This window comes from Danio aesculapii, chromosome 18, assembly GCF_903798145.1.
Source record: "Danio aesculapii chromosome 18, fDanAes4.1, whole genome shotgun sequence".
Classification (NCBI taxonomy): domain Eukaryota; kingdom Metazoa; phylum Chordata; class Actinopteri; order Cypriniformes; family Danionidae; genus Danio; species Danio aesculapii.
Genome location: NC_079452.1, coordinates 32148141 through 32163483, shown reverse-complemented (window position 1 = coordinate 32163483; position 15343 = coordinate 32148141). Strand labels below are relative to the sequence as shown.

General features: G+C 35.3%; 1 protein-coding gene across 1 annotated transcript in view; it reads right to left on the bottom strand.

The window, feature by feature from the left end:
* Window positions 1-7451: 7451 nt before the first annotated feature.
* zdhhc7 (zinc finger DHHC-type palmitoyltransferase 7) overlaps window positions 7452-15343 on the bottom strand; it is a 16778-nt gene continuing 8886 nt past the window's right edge. Inside the window, exons 4-8 of the mRNA XM_056478366.1 lie at window positions 15176-15300; window positions 13721-13817; window positions 12148-12229; window positions 10559-10689; window positions 7452-8100 (exon numbers count right to left, since the gene is read on the bottom strand). Coding sequence (XP_056334341.1) covers window positions 7924-8100; window positions 10559-10689; window positions 12148-12229; window positions 13721-13817; window positions 15176-15300 — 612 coding nt within the window. The 3' untranslated portion in view covers window positions 7452-7923. The remainder of the gene's footprint in view (window positions 8101-10558; window positions 10690-12147; window positions 12230-13720; window positions 13818-15175; window positions 15301-15343) is intronic.

The window sequence follows — 15343 nt, the reverse complement described above, 5'->3', positions numbered from 1 at the left end:
AACCCTGTTTCCAACAAGTTCACACTGCTCAAATCCACTTCAACCCGTTTTCCGCTCGCACAAATCTGCAGCACTAAAGATCTAAAGTGGGGAAAGATTGAACGTTAAGTCAAAGTTTGCGCGTTTTGTTTTTTAAATGATATCAGAATCATCACCTCCAATACATTTTTTCAAAAGGTCTGCAATAGTTGAACCCCTAATGCTATAGATTTGGGGTTAATGAAGGTCAGACGTCTCCCAGCCTTTACAGTCAGTTTTATAGTCAAGTAATATCTAGAATTACGAGTTTTAAACATGTCTGGAAAATAGTGTTTAGGTCAGGCAAATACTGTTGCAGTAGTAATAATAGCACAGAATGCAAAAACCCTAATTATTCTAATGCAAACAATGTCCCTCCTCTACCCGATCAAAACAAGGTATAAAAAAGCATGAGATACATTCTTATTTATGTGCTGATAAAAGGCAAATCTTCTCATTTCAGATTCAAAAGGTGATCTCGAGGGGTTTTGCGCATAGTACAAATTCCCTTTACAGAAAACAAATAACTCGTAGACTTTCAGAAACGTCTCTTTAGAATAAAAAATAAATTACGCCAAGCCGTTTTTGTCCAATCCGAGCTACGCTGCATGAACCGTCTGCACTGCTTGTATGATAATCTCAATAATAATCAATAATGATGATGATGAACGGGGAATGTGTAAAAAATTCATTACATAAACGATGCATAACAAAAAACTATTGGCACACGAATTCATTACTCATAATAATATAAATAAAATGCTGGATTTACACTTCCATTAGGTGGCAGAGTAACACATTTTTAAAGGATTATTCTGGATCAGAATGACTCCAATCTATCCATATTAGTCCTGGACATATTTGAATGGCAGCGATACCAGAATTAAAGCATCTTTGTGTATTTAAATGAACATTGTAAACGTACATGTATACTAAACATTATTCTGCTTGGTAAAACTGGAGTGGTTGTCAAAGCCTCTTAAAACTAGCTAGAACTATCTGAAGAGTCTTTTTTTAGTGCTGTGATAGAATTCTCATGTTCTGCCATTATTTTTATATAGTTTTAATTGATTTTTTTTTTTTTATTAAAAACAACTAAAATTCTAACCGTACAGAAGCGCAAGTCTCACAAAGCCTGTTGATGACAAACAGGACATTTATTTAGATATCTAATATGAATTAGATTCAATAATCAGATTATTTTCTAACTTTTTTTCTCAGAAATGTGACTTTATTTGCAAGTTTATGTGTCATTCAACAATTTCTATAATCCAAATCTGATTTTTGTTCACACTTGCAAGTTTAAAACTTGAAATTGCAAGATATAAAACACTATATTTATTTATTTATTTTTTACCTTATAAGTTTTCCTTTATATGCAGTCTTGCAATATAAGGGGATAAAAATTTAATATAAATATATTATGAAATATAAATTCAATTCTGAATTTCTTGTAATTCTTTCCAGACTTTTTTGTTCTGGATTTTGTAGTTTATAATTGTATATATAAATCCCAAAATTCATACTTTTTTTTGTGTGTTAATATTTTGCAGTTATGATTCTAACCAGTAGGGGCGCCGCTAGCCAGCACAGGCAATCTTTCGTGGATGAAGGGGTAGGGAGGGGGGGTTGGGGTTGTCATTTCATTTATACGCAAGACTGCATATAAAGGAAAACTCATAAGTTTCAAATGTGTGGACCCTCGTCCTAACTCCCCCATAAGCCCCACCCACCCCAGTGGTGCCCCTGTATCTGAGGGCCCCAAATATGTGTAGGCCCTTAGAATCATCCTAATATATATATATATATATATATATATATATATATATATATATATATATATATATATATATATATATATATATATATATATATATATATATATCAAAGTATATCAAAGTAAAAGATCATTTATTTAATTACATTTTGCGTAAAGACAGGATGACCAATATTATATTTAATTATATATATATATATATATTATTAATAATATTGGTCATCCTGTCTTTACGCAAAATGTAATTAAATAAATGATCTTTTACTTGAACTCAAGGATGTCCTCAACAGGTTTTGTGAGATTCTCTTAGAGAAAAAAAGCGAGTTGCACAACATTGTCGATCCAGCCCAACGAGTTCCAGCTTTATATGATTATCTTAGTGGTCACCATGAAACCGTTCTGGAAGGGAAAGGTAAAAGCAGACCAATAAAAGTGAAGACGAGAAACACAGTAGAAAACACAAATGATAGTCAGCCTCAGTGAATTGTGCAGCACAAATGGATGATCCGCATCCACGTCGCCTCGTTTTACTGCCACGCATTTAATTACTAATCTACATGTTAATTAGAGTGTCTGGCTCAGGAGGACATACTTTAATTATGTATGCCATGATGTGATTTGTCTATCTCATAGAGCAGCCTAAGGTCAATGTAAGAATTTATATATATAAAGACAGAGTCACATCATCCATTCAAGCTCTTTAAATGAGGCTATTATTATTATTATAATATATTATTAATATTATTATTTCTACAATACATGAAGACAAGATGATCTTAAAATGACTTCATTTAGCCAATGTGCTAAAGATAACGCAGCTGGATTAGTCACAGGTAAATCTCACAAGGAAGTGTCCGGCTCATATCTCACACTTAAATCAAAAGGAAATAATAAACTTTGAGTTATAAACTCTCTCTATATTTTACTTATAGAAATCGATGCAAATGCAAATGTCTTTCCTCAGAAGTTCCTCAGATTGGCATCTTGTAAATCTAAGAGTGCTTTCACACCTGTGGATTCTTCTGTTCTGAAACAGGGATTAAAATTGTTACTCTTTATTCCTGGTTCGTTTTCACACGGCAACGTTTCTAAACAGACTAAAAGAGTTAAAACAAGTCACGTGTGAGTAAACTCTCCTCATATTGGTCAGAGTTTCAGGGTTTATTTTGCAGAGTCCCACTCAGCTGTCATGCATCCTTATTTAAATTTATGACGATGAGCAATAAGACATCATAAGCGAAAAGCTGCACTTTAATTTTAAATGGTGACATATATCGTCACCAAATATAAATCAGAGGTAAGACTTTCTCATACATGGATATAGGCTTCTGTATTATAGGTTTTAGATTATAGAGAGAAATAACAGATAAACCAAGACTACTGTTCGAATAAACAGCTTTCGATAATAGTTAACATGCTTTCACTTTTGTATTTGACATGGAAAAACAATTTACCCAGCCTGATCTCATGAGAAAACGTAAGTATTTTATGTTTTGTCAGTTTAGAGGCTAATTCGTACGAGTTTAGTCATACGAAATTGTACGATTTTAAAAAGGAGGCGTGGCACCTAACCCCACCCCTAAACCCAACCGTCATTAGTGGATGAGCAAACCGTACGAAAATGTAGGAATTAGATCGTACGAATTCATACGAATTAGCCACTAAATCAAAAAGTTACGAATTGCCGTGAGATTGTGTTGAATTTACCGGTAGAAATGACATCCTGCCCTACTCATAGTTCTCTCGTCATATAGCCAAATATGCCTATTGCCTATCCATAATACACTGTGATATTGCCTGGTTCGGATCGTATTGCTTTCTCACTACAATCGATCCGTTCCAGAGTTCGTTTCAATCGAGCCGAGACCACCTCATTCAGACAATCTCATACTGATTGTTTTGGCGTGGATCAGAGCGCGATTGCTGGATTCACATATGCCAAACGAATTATGCTAACTGGGGAAACGCATCAGGTTCTGAAACAAAAGTCTAGGTGTGAAAGCACCCTTAGTTGGCAAACATGCATTTCTTAGAAAATCAAACAAACAAACAAAAATCTAAATTGCGATTTAAAAACGAAATTTTATAGCTTACATTTCTTTAAATCTTGAAAATCTTTCCTGAGAGTTTATATAATCACAACTCTGACTTTTTATATATGCGAGTTTATAGTTCAAAAATGTAAAACACCAATTAGTATTTATTAGAAAACAATGATTTTTATTTTACATTTAAAATGTTTGTGGTGGGGAAGGAGTGGTCGAACACCCTGCAACCGTGGAGAGTGGGTTAGGAGACCACCGGCTGGAAAAGTAGGTCAATCAGAGTTATGATTAACACCTGTTTCCTCTCAGTGATCGAGTCGGAGAGACTTGTTAAGCAAGAAGATAGGCCAGTCGGGGGGAGAGAGGAGCCACCGAGTACTAGGGCTGGGCAATATTACAAAAACAATTATCACAATACGTTTCAGATCATTCAATATTGATAATTATTGAATATTTTTTTAACAATACATTTAGAAATATTAGTATTTTTTGTTATTTAACCACTTTATTTTAAGTTACCCACATTACTAAGGCAAATAGTTTTAATAGTCAAAAACAAAAATAATTAAAATATCTGATCTCTTTATTATGAAATAAACACAAGTGTTAAAGAGACTCTTAAACTTGTTAAAGAATAAATAAAATGTTATGAAGCGTGTGCAATGATGAAGGTGTGAATAATAATGATACAGTAAACCTCAAACTATTTTATGATAGTCAAACTAATTATGATAATCAAATATGAGTTTTCGTATAAGGAACCAACCATCATTATTTAAATTCTGCAAATATTGCAACATTATAAATTGTAAAGTTAAATGACTATAATATCCCCTATGCTAAAAAATCTTTCAGATGGGAAGCTAGTGGCTGGGATGCACAAGAAAAGAAACCAAAAAGCCAGACTTTTTTAATTACAATCTCCTCCCTGCTGCTATACGGAACTTAATTTCGCATTTGTTGTTATTCTGACCTGAAGTGAAAAGTGTGAGCATGTGGTTTCCTTCATGTTCAATGGATTTTGTGCTCGGGCTGCCCTAGCATATCTCAAAACTAGGTGACCATCAAGCGTTTTCTCAGATGATGACAAACGGACAAACCACTGCTGTAGCTCTGATGCAAGTTTATGGAGAAAAGTAAAAAGCGTTGCAGTGTTTGTAAGTGCTGTGTTTGTCTGAGGTAATTAGTTTGCCATTATACTGAAATCTCTCCACTTTTCTTCCTAATCTGTAACTGCCTCTCTGGCTATGCCACTAACTGTACTCTCTCTCAAAAACAAACAAAAAAAACCCTTTGCTTCTTAGACTTTACACACCTGAAAATTAAACACCTGTAAAAATTGCTTCCTTGTCCTCATTTGTAAGTCGCTTTGGATAAAAGCGTCTGCTAAATGACTAAATGTAAATGTGTATATTCCATACAAAGTGTGAAGCAGATTGGTTAGTTCTACTTTAAAACAGTTCCGATGTACAAGGTGTACCTGAAAAATTGTGTGTGTCGGTCAAGCTGCGCGCCTCCATTGGAAATGACAAATTTACACTTTAAATTTATTGGCATTGCTTCAAAGGTGCATGCTCAGCAGCCACATTTGAAGAAAATTAATGCCTTAATACTGACCTTTTTTTTTTTTTTATCGATATTGACAATGGTGTTTGGTCAATAAATATCAGAACTGATTTTAAATCCCCCCAGCCCTACCAAGAACGCACCGAGAGTGTTGAGCATTTGATGCAAGAACAAAATAAACACTTTGCTTACCTGAATCGCTGACCCTGTCTTCTTCTTCTTCCTTCATGTTAGACTAACTGTTAACTGACTAACACTATTACACTGGTGCTGAAACCTGAGAAAAAGACGACGACAGGGTTGGCGATTCGGGTAAGCAAAGTGTTTTTGTTCTTGCATCAAACACTCAACACTCTCTCAGTGCATTCTAGGCTAGTGGTGACCAAAGCAAGGCTTTCAGTAAAACACTGAAACAGTCGAAGCAAATGTGTCGAAGCTTCGGAAGGTCTCTACAGTGACACCTACAGGTCATTTTTTATGTATTGCTCTGGAACAGCTTCAGCAAAGAAACTGTTAAGAAATTGAGGTGTTATACCCCACAATGTAGAGTTGAGGTTCCAATTGATTTAGTGGAGCGGTGAGAGTTCCTGACTAGCATGCAGAGATAATGGGTTCTAATCCAGGATGATGCAGCTATAGATGTTTTTAAATGCTCTGTTCTTGTAACGTGTTTTGTTTTAGCATTGGTCTGACAACCAAATAAACACTTTGTGAATAAATATGTCTTGTTTTGGTCATAAAAAGTAACATCAATAAAATAAATCAAGGTATAATTTCAGAGTATTTGTGCAAGTCAGGATTCGAAATTTAGACGAGTTGCTCTGTTCAAACCAAGCAGCAACCTCCCACTCTCCCTCGGGAAGCCAATACGGAAGTAACTGAAACTGCAATTTATCAAAAATTCCGCTAGTCCTGGCTCCATAATACAGCAAATTGCAATTGCAAAGTATTAAGCGTTTCTGCCAAAGTAAAGTCTGCCTGCCAGGTCTAAGCACAGTGCCAGCAGGTGTCTGTAGCTCAGCTCACTCTCCGCCTCTTTTCCCTTGTTTGGTATCCCGCCGTGGGAGCGATGACGCGCGAACAAAATGGCGGCGGTTGGCCGCGCCTACTTGTAGCTTCTTTTGCAGTGTTCAGAAACCTATGGGTGACATCACGGATACTACGTCCATATATTTTACAGTCTATGGTTCAAAAGCACGGTCCACAAGGCTACGTGACAGAGATTTTTTCTAACCCTGTCAGTCAAACGCAGATTCACCAGGCCTCAAAACACATCTGAAATGGCCGATGCTTTGAATCACCTTAGTCACGTGACCTGGGTGTTCGGAATCACCTCAGTCACGTGACTTGGGTGTTTGGAATCACCTTAGTCACATGACCTGGGTGTTCGGAATCACCTAAGTCACGTGACCTGGGTGTTCGGAATCACATGACCTGGGTGTTTGGAATTACTTTAGTCACATGACCTGGGTGTTTTGAATTACTTTAGTCACGTGACCTGGGTGTTTTGAATCACATTAGTCACATGACCTGGGTGTTTCAAATCATACTTCGGTGCAGTCTTTCGAAACACTTGCATTTCAGAATGACACTATCTCGAAACGTCAGTTTTACTTCAGCCATCTCTATCGGTAGTTCCTCTCTCTCCCCCGACTGGCCATTTTCTCGCTTAAAAAGCATCTCTGACCCAATCACTGAGAAGAAACAGGTGTTAATTATAACTCTGCTTGACCAACTTTTCCTGCTCTCCACGGTTGCGGGGCGTTCGACCACTCCTTCCCCGCCACAATGCTATATTTATGACATTTTTTCTGTTTTTTTTTATTTACAATCAAGCAATTTAATAAATTCCTGTTATTGTAGTGTGAAAAATATAAACGCAGTTATTTTAATTAAGTAATTATAATTTAAATAAATACAACGAATACTATCATGATGTATAAATACTTCACGTATAAATTTCTAGATAAACTTTGTGTATTACAATTATTTCTTTTAAACAACCTAAACAACCTAAAAACTATATATTATAATAGTGTTTTTTTTCCTTTTTGATTTTGACGTGACTTACAACCATCCGAACATTTCCTCTTAGCTTTTTGTGAGATTTACCAACTGAAGCATATTTTAAAAATGTATTATTTTTTGGCAAAAAACACATTCCTTTGCGAATCTCAGTTTGGTTTATAATCTATTTCTTTTATAATAACCTTTAAATCACACAGATGATGCATTTCTTCAGGCTGGATAACGAATTTTAACACCCTTTCCGTAAAACCACAAAAATAGTCCACTTACGAAGCAAATCAAAGACCCATGAGTGTGAATGTTCATAAAGACGAGATGAGCATTACGAGTATGATCCGCCTTACGAGGTAATAATGCTGTATCGAGACGCAGCCTCAATGTTCCAGGGGCCACGTCAGTTTTTACCTCCAGACCTGCTTAAACAAGGAGTCCCGTATCCTATGAGAAGGGGAAAAAGTAGGCATGAAGGCAGACGGCAGCTTTCTTGGCTCAAACAGAAAACTCGGCTCCACTCCTGCGGGCTCGAACCATCAGCACACGGAGACGCAGTCCAGCAAAGGGGTTGAACCACAGCAGAGATGGTGGTCCGCCGAAAACTGCCTTCATTCCATCCCATCGCACCCGCCGCTCCCATGTGGGCTTTTCATTCTTCAGCCTCTCGATCTCCTGTGTGTGAGATATAAATATAAGAATAAGTGTGATTCCGGAGGATTGTCATTATACCATTTAAAGGGATAGTTCACCCCAAATTTTAAATCATTTACCGACACTCTTAAGGTTCTTTAATGCACACTCGAAAAAATGACATCTGTTCTTTGTTCGAACTACATGTTTAAAATAAGCTCAAGCAACACAATTCTTTAGGTTTTTTTGTAGGACAAATTGATTGTTTTGTGCTTAACTTAAACTGGTAAAACTTACAAGTTAACTTGGTTGTCTCAACACAAATTGAACCCAGTATATTTTACAGTGTATCCCTTTAAATTGTATAATGACCAGCAGGGGCGTTGCTAGACATAAAGCTCTACTGGGGCACCCCCCTATTAATAAATAAATAAATAAATATATATGTATATACACACTCTATATTTTTATTTTAATAAATATTTATTAGAAATAAAAGTATTCTTGTTATTATACATTTATTATTCTAAATAATCTTAAATGTAACTGGAAGACAACGTTTAGACACAACTGGAGTGATGCTAAGATGATTTAAGAAATCTTTTGCATAAATAATAATTTCATTTGTATGAAATTCTATAGGCAATTCACTAAAATGCAAAAAAAAAATGTGTTTTGGAATTATCTGTCTTAGACTTGACACATGGCAGAGAATTAGGTTTATTAAGTCTTACCTCCCTGGCTCCTCATCCCTCCTTTTTGCTTCATACAAAAAAAACTAGTAAGATCACCATCATATTGTTTAAACTTTAGTTTTGTCGACTAGCTAAACAAAAAAGGCTGTTAAGCCGGTTTTACAATGCATGAGCGGCGCGTGACAAGCAAGTAGCCTGCTTTTTTGGCGTGCATGTTAACTACCGGGACTCGCACCGGCAGAAGAGCAGCGCGTGCGAGAGGCGCGTGGGTTCTCTGCGCACATGCGGAGATGCGTCAGTTTGTTTTTTAATTAAACACATTGCTTTCACCAGTGTTGGTTCGGTTGCACATAGATAATAACGTCTTATTTCGGAATTACCACTCTTAATAAATACACTTGCATATGAAGTAAATCATATCTCAGTGCCTTTACTGGAGCGCTGGAGATTTTTTCTGGGGCACATGCCCCAGTAAATTGGGTCTAGCGATGCCACTGATGACCAGTGTTGGACACTTTCCTTTAAAAGAGCAATTAGTTATAGTTCATTCATTTATTTTCTTTTCGTATTAGCCCCTTTATTAATCAGGGGTCACCACAACGGAATGAACCGCCAACTTATCCAGCATATGTTTTACGCACCGGATACCCTTCCAGTTGCAACCCATCTCTGGGAAACATCCATACACATTCATCCACACTCATACACTACGGTCAATTTAGCTTACCCAATTCACCTGTACCGCTCGTCTTTGGACTGTGGGGGAAACCGGAACACCGGGAGGAAACCCACGCAGGGAGAACATGCAAACTCCACACAGAAACGCCAACTGACCCAGCCGAGGCTCGAACCAGCGACCTTTCTTGATGTGAGGCGACAGCACTACCTGCTGCGCCACCGCGTCGCCCTATTATTTATAGTTATTTCTCACAAGTAGTTGCATAGTTACATAATTAGTTAGTTTATGTAGTCAGTTACATAACTGAGTTACACAATTATAAGAACTAGTTCACCCCAAAATAAAAAAATCTCATCATCATTTAGTGACGCTCTTGTGGTTCTAACATTTTATGCATTTCTTTCGTCTGTTAAACACAAAATACGATATTCAAAAGAATGTTGATGGGGGAAAACAACCGTTGACTTCTATTAGAAAAATACTATGAACGTCTTCAGGTTTCAGTTGGATTGTCATACAATTTAAAGGGATAGTTCACCCAAATATGAAAAGTTCCTCATCATTTACTGATACCCTTGTGTTTAGCTTTTATGCACTTCTTTCTTTGGTTGAACACAAAAGAAGATATTTGGAAGAATGTTCAGGGGAAGAAAATAAATAAAAAAATCAGCCATTAAAAAAATAAAATAAAAAAATACACTATGAAAGTCTTCCGGCTTCAGTTTCTGTTGGATTGTCATTATACAATTTAAAGGGATAGTTCACCCAAATATGAAAAGTTCCTCATTATTTACGATACTTTTGTGGTTCTAAGCTTATAAGCATTTCTTTCGTTTGTTGAACATAAAAAGAAGACATTATGAAGATATTATGTCATTATCATGAACACACAGCACACGCTCCATCTCACTAGTTAAAATTGCTCTTCAAAACTTTTAGGATAATGGAAGTACATAAGTCAGCAAAATATATAACACTGTTCTGGTGGTTTTTTGATACTTTAATGAAACTTTGCATATTGTGGTCTTAAGTGTTTTTTAAGCGTTTAAGAAAAAGTTATATTCCAGTAGAAGTAATGATAGAAATCATCATGTCAAAAAACTTCTGGAAGTTTAACTCAACTTACCGTCTCATCATTACAGATGGAGTGAATCTGAGTGCCGAACATGACGGCAGTGAAGGTGAGAAACAGCAGTGCTTCCAGACACAGGAAAATCAGCAGCATCACTGCCACAGGTGGAGAAAAATCACTGCACTCTGCACAACATACACCACACCAGAAAGTATCACAAAAAGTGCCTTTTTGAAGACGTAAGTAGTACAAATTGTCAAAAAACACTTAGAACTTATTAGAACCTCATTATAGTATAGACAATTTTAAAAACACTGCATTAAAAGCATAACATGCTATTAGTGACATGCAAATTTCTAAAAGAAAATTATAAATATTAATGATTTAAATGATTAATTGGACAAGTATTATATAGGGCTGCACAATATTGGAAAAAGCTGACATTGCAATATTTAGTTTTTCTGCAATATATATTGCAATATGAGTATAACTTGACATTGATTGGGATGATTTTGTAGGGGAATGCGTCTGCAAAATTTTTTCAAAATTATATATATATGAAAAAAAAAAAAAAAAAAAAAAAAATTTATATATATATATATATATATATATATATATATATATATATATATATATATATATATATATATATATATATATATATATATATATATATATATATATATATAAAAATATAAAAAATAAAAATAAAATAAAATAAATACAAACACAGACAAAAATAGAACAAAGATAAAAATGAAATAAACAGTGCTTTATGGTTTTTGGTGGAGCCTAACAATATTAAGGCACATAAATCCAATAATCAAATGATAAATAGCATGGTATAGACTTCATTGTATAACTAATTAAACACAATTGATCTTTAAGGCAGCACGGTGGCTCATTGATTAGCACTGTCGCCTTACAGCAAGAAGGTCGCTGATTTGAGTCCTGGTTGGGCCAGTTGGCATTTCTGTGTGGAGTTTGCATGTTCTCCCCATGTTGGCGTGGGTTTGGCACGTGGCGTGCTCCAGTTTCCCCCACAGTCCAAACACATGCGCTATAGGTAAATTGGATGAACTAAATTGGCCGTAGTGTATGAGTAAGTGTGTGTGAATGAGTGTATTGGCGGCTGTAATGCGTAAAACATATGCTGGATTAGTTGGCGGTTCATTCGGCTGTGGTGACCCCTGATAAATAAGGAACTAAGCCGAAGGAAAATGAATAAATGATTCTTTGTTAAAGTGCCAAACCTTTGTGAGTTCAAATGGTTTAAATTAATTTGAAATCGCATGAGATCCTATTATGTGACTATTGCAGATTTGCACATTGAGATATTGATGATGAAAACGATATATTGTGCAGCCCTAAATATAGACACACACACTCTATAGTTTTATAGTTACATTATAGTATGACAAAACAATAGCAATATTACAGATAACAAAGTAAGACAAAAAATGTGCATATCCTGCACACAATTCAGAAACTCTCATAAAGCATTTTCTTGAGCTCAAAGTGGATTCAGGGAGAGCAAAAAGGAAAACCCTGCAATGAAGCTGCATGTTAAATCTCTCGCTCTTGACTTGTATATGATATAATTATTAATGGAGTGCAAATTTCAGATGTCTATTATTACTCACCATTCCACTGGACTTTGACACAGGTGAAGAAGTGGAAACCACTCAGACACAGCGCATGCAATGAAATGGAGGCTATATACATCTGAGAAAGACAAAAAAAAAACACCACAGTCACATTATGATTTTAATACAAACTTGAAATTCTGGTTATGGTGAAAACCTCAATATGAAGGTTGTACACTGATGCCTGTACCATTTACAAAAAAATAATAATAATAATTAAAGAGCAGGTCATATGGATCTTCAAAGATATCTTATCTGCGGTTTAAAACATAGCTGTCCTTTAATCTAAACCATCTGAAAATGTTAATAAAAAGTGCATGATAAACACACTGAAAAAAGTGATTCATTGGATTAACTATGTTTTTTAATGGTAAGTGGTTGCAAACAATTTATTTGGACTGAATTGAAACTAATTAAATTTAGTAATGTTTAACTTAATTTGTTTGTTTAAATTTAGCCCATATCAACTGTTTGCGACCACTTATCTTAAAAAAAAATACTGTGTCAAAAGAAAGAAAAAGAGTCGGCTCTTAAATCCCCTTAACGAATAGCTATATATTTTTAATGTTTTGCCTACAACTAATCTAAATAACACATTTGCATAATCCACACCTGCTAAAATAAATACAAACAACTACAAAATGGGCGTTTTATTTCAGACACGAATTAGATACAGAAAGACCAAATCAAAACAAACTTGGCCAGGTGACCAATAAGAGCAGAGCTGAGTTATGGAAGGGAGGGGTTTACACAACTTCGAAATAGTAGTAAAATGGCCGACAGACAGAACTATGGATGGATGGACGTACAGATAGATAGATAGATAGATAGATAGATAGATAGATAGATAGATAGATAGATAGATAGATAGATAGATAGATAGATAGATAGATAGATAGATAGATAGATAGATAGATAGATAGATAGATAGATAGATAGATAGATAGATAGATTGAACGATAGATAGATTGAACGATAGATAGATCGAACGATAGATAGCTCGAACGATAGATATAGATCGAACGATAGAGTGATAGATAGAACGATAAATAGAACGAACGATAAATAGAACGAACGATAGAACGATAGATAGATAGAACGATAGATAGAACGATAGATAGAACGATAGATAGATAGATAGATAGATAGATAGATAGATAGATAGATAGATAGATAGATAGATAGATGATAGATAGATAGATAGATAGATAGATAGATAGATAGATAGATAGATAGATAGATAGATAGATAGATAGATAGATAGATAGATAGATAGATAGATAGATAGATAGATAGATAGATAGATAGATAGATAGATATTAGAGCTGTCAAGCAGTCTGAACCAAAGATCAATCTAAGACCAAATAATTGCATCTCTGATATAAAACTCAGATTATTATGTGCTCTCAGATCATGCACTCATACATGTTATGTACCCATCTGATGTATTTATAAATTAAACAGCAGGTGATCCATAATAGAATTTATCTTGAAAAGCAAGGCAAAGGAATTTCAGGAGTTTCACCATAAACCCTATAAAAGCAATACCAGCAGTTTGAGACAGACTTACAGTGAAGAGGACAAAGAATCGTTGATTGTTTTCGCCCACACAGTTGTTGACCCAAGGACAGTGATGATCCATCTTCCTGATGCATCTCTTACAGATACTACAACAAACAAGAGCGGGTGAAGAGATCACACCAGCTACAAAACAAGACAACCACAGCTCGATACTTGCCTCTAAATGTAAATGACTTGATTGAATTTGCCTCTAAATGTAAATGACTTGATTGAAAATTGAAAAATGTGAAATATTACATAATTTTTTGTTGTTTATTGAAATCGTTTGTTAATGGGTGGATAGATTTGAAGTAGTTTACGAAGCTTAAAGTTTGCACATTTTAAGTTTGAAATAGTTTTATTAGGTTTGAAGCAGTTTTACATTTGCATTTCAATTATAAAGTTTTTAGTAATGTTGCTTTTTGAAACATTTTGTTTGCATAAAATGATAAAAAGAGGAGCCATGTTTGTTTATATTCATTTTTAGACAATACCAATGCTTTACTTCTGAACTTTGATTCAATATTTAAATAAATATTTGCTGGAATGACCAATCATAACAAAAGAAAATGCTTTTTTCACACACAAACAAACACGCATAACAAACAAACAAAAACACATGCTCACACGCACACACACACAATAAAAACAAACAAACACACACGCACACACATAACACAAACAAACAAAAAAAAAACAATCAAACACACACGCACACACATAACACAAACAAACACAAAAAACAATCAAACACACACGGACACACATAACACAAACAAACACAAAAAACAAACAAACACACACGCACACACATAACACAAGCATAACACAAACATAACAATACAAAAACACACAAAAGCAAACAAACACACAAACATGACACACAACACAAACAAAAACAAACAAACACACACACGCAACACAAACATGACACACAACACAAACCTACAAAAACAAACAAACGAACACACACGCACTCACATAACACAAACATAACACACAACACAAACCTACAAAAACAAACAAACGAACACACACGCACTCACATAACACAAACATAATACACAACACAAACAAACAAAAACAAACAAACACAAAACAACTGAACACACACAACACAAACACAGACACAACAAACATAACACACAACACAAACACACGAAAAAAAACAACAACAAACAAACAAACAAAAAAACACACAAAACACACACGCACAACACAAACATAACACAACACACACACACACACACACACACACCAACCAAACACACACACAAATACGCACAATTAAACATGCAAACAAACACATACACACACCCACAAACAAACAAACAAACACAACACAAACACACACACAAAATCAAACACACACAAACAGTCAAACAAACACAATCAAACACACACAACACAAACAAACAAACACACACACGCACAAACACACACACTCGTGAACTGTTGGTGTTACCTGCAGTGGTGTGCTCGCTCTGGTTTAATGCTGCAGCACTTTGGACACTTGTAAATGACTTCTCCAGGCTTCAGCTGCAGACTCTCCATGTATTCCTTAGTGGCGTTTCCTTTGGGAACTGCACCCTGACGGACACAAAACACTCCTCATCAAAAACCTCCATCACAA